Here is a 1299-nt window from a genome sequence, read left to right as displayed (position 1 = left end):
GGTTTTCCTCTCCGGGGACGGGGGACCCGCCGTCTCCCCGACGGGGGGAGGATCGTCCGGCAGCTCGGTGTCATCGAGCTTCATCCTCTCCTCCCCTCCCGCCCTCTTCTCCGGCGGAGTGGCGCGCCGTCCCGTCGGCGGGGGACCGAGGGGGGGGCGGCATTTTCCCCCGGTCCTCAGCCTCCTTCGCCGCCCGTAGGAGGTCGGAGACCATGGCCTTGAGGGCCATGATCTCCTCCCTCATACGTTCCTCCCTCTCGTTCCTCTCCCCACTCACCCTGGTCGAGAGGGCGTCGACGGCGACCTTGGTAAACAAGGCCCCGTTCCTTATCTGGGCAGCAAGATCCCTTCTCAAATTCCTGCTGACACTCACCGCGTAGTCAATCCCGCTGGCGTGCTCCAAGACGCGCGCCACTATATCGCGGGTGGGGAGCTGGGGGATTTGCTCCTCCATCTCCCTCTTCTTCATCTGCATCGCGGCCTTATACTTTGGGGGATCGTAATCCCCCTGGAGGGCCTTCTCTTGTTTGCGGGCGCGTACCGCGATGCCCTCCCCCGTTGTACCGGGCCTGCCCCGGCCATCCTTTTTTTCAGGGGGGTCTTCCTCCTCCCCGCTGGAGCTGTCGGGGGGGCGGGCCACCTTCGCGCCCTTCCCCCTCCCGCCGCTCCGACTCCTCTTCGTGGCCCCCGAGCGGGACGTGTGGGACTTGGTACTCCCATCGGAGCCATCGTCCCCCTCGGGGTCCACTGCGCTGGCCGCGTCGTCCGTCGCGAAGGCCTCGGAGTCCTCGCTTCGCGCGGTCCCCTCCCCTTCGGTGTTCCTCGGGGAGGGGGACCCTTTGGACCTCTTGCTTATCTTGCTCGCAAGGGCTGTCGAGTCCCCCTCCGTGTCCTCCGGATCATCCCGGACTTGAGGGTCCGACATGGTCCGGCGGGCATCCTTTTTCCTCTTATCCCGGACCTTGGAGGACTTGGGGCCGGGCTTCCAGGCCCCGCGCCCTCCAATGTCCAGGGACACCTTCTCTACGCCCACGACCGTGGGGCCAAGCAGCCCTGACGGCCCAGGCTGTTGGGAGGGCGTCTCGCCATCCTGTACCCCTCCTTCCACGCCCGCCGCTGGTGTACGCGGCTGCGTGCCCTCTCCCTCCTCCTCCCCAGGTTTAAAAAAAAAAGAATTTTTATTGTTCGCCATAAGAGAATCAATTCTCACTCCGTGCAGGGCTCCGCCGACCGGGGTATACCCCCTCCGGGCCACGACCGACCGCGAGACATGACCACGGACGTCGGCCGCGGCCCGAG

The 1299-nt window shown here is 66.0% G+C and overlaps 1 protein-coding gene across 1 annotated transcript; it reads right to left on the bottom strand.

Annotated features, from left to right (window-relative positions):
- Nucleotides 1-277: 277 nt before the first annotated feature.
- Nucleotides 278-1150, bottom strand: LOC105571181 (the record flags this gene model as incomplete). Its single annotated transcript, XM_012028656.1, has 1 exon — nucleotides 278-1150. A coding segment is annotated over one exon (873 nt), but the record flags the coding sequence as incomplete, so codon positions are not given.
- Nucleotides 1151-1299: the final 149 nt, after the last annotated feature.

The sequence above is a fragment of the Vollenhovia emeryi genome, unplaced genomic scaffold (genome assembly GCF_000949405.1).
Source record: "Vollenhovia emeryi isolate VEMERY1.0 unplaced genomic scaffold, V.emery_V1.0 DF949623.1, whole genome shotgun sequence".
Classification (NCBI taxonomy): domain Eukaryota; kingdom Metazoa; phylum Arthropoda; class Insecta; order Hymenoptera; family Formicidae; genus Vollenhovia; species Vollenhovia emeryi.
This window is presented reverse-complemented; position numbering and strand designations above follow the sequence as displayed.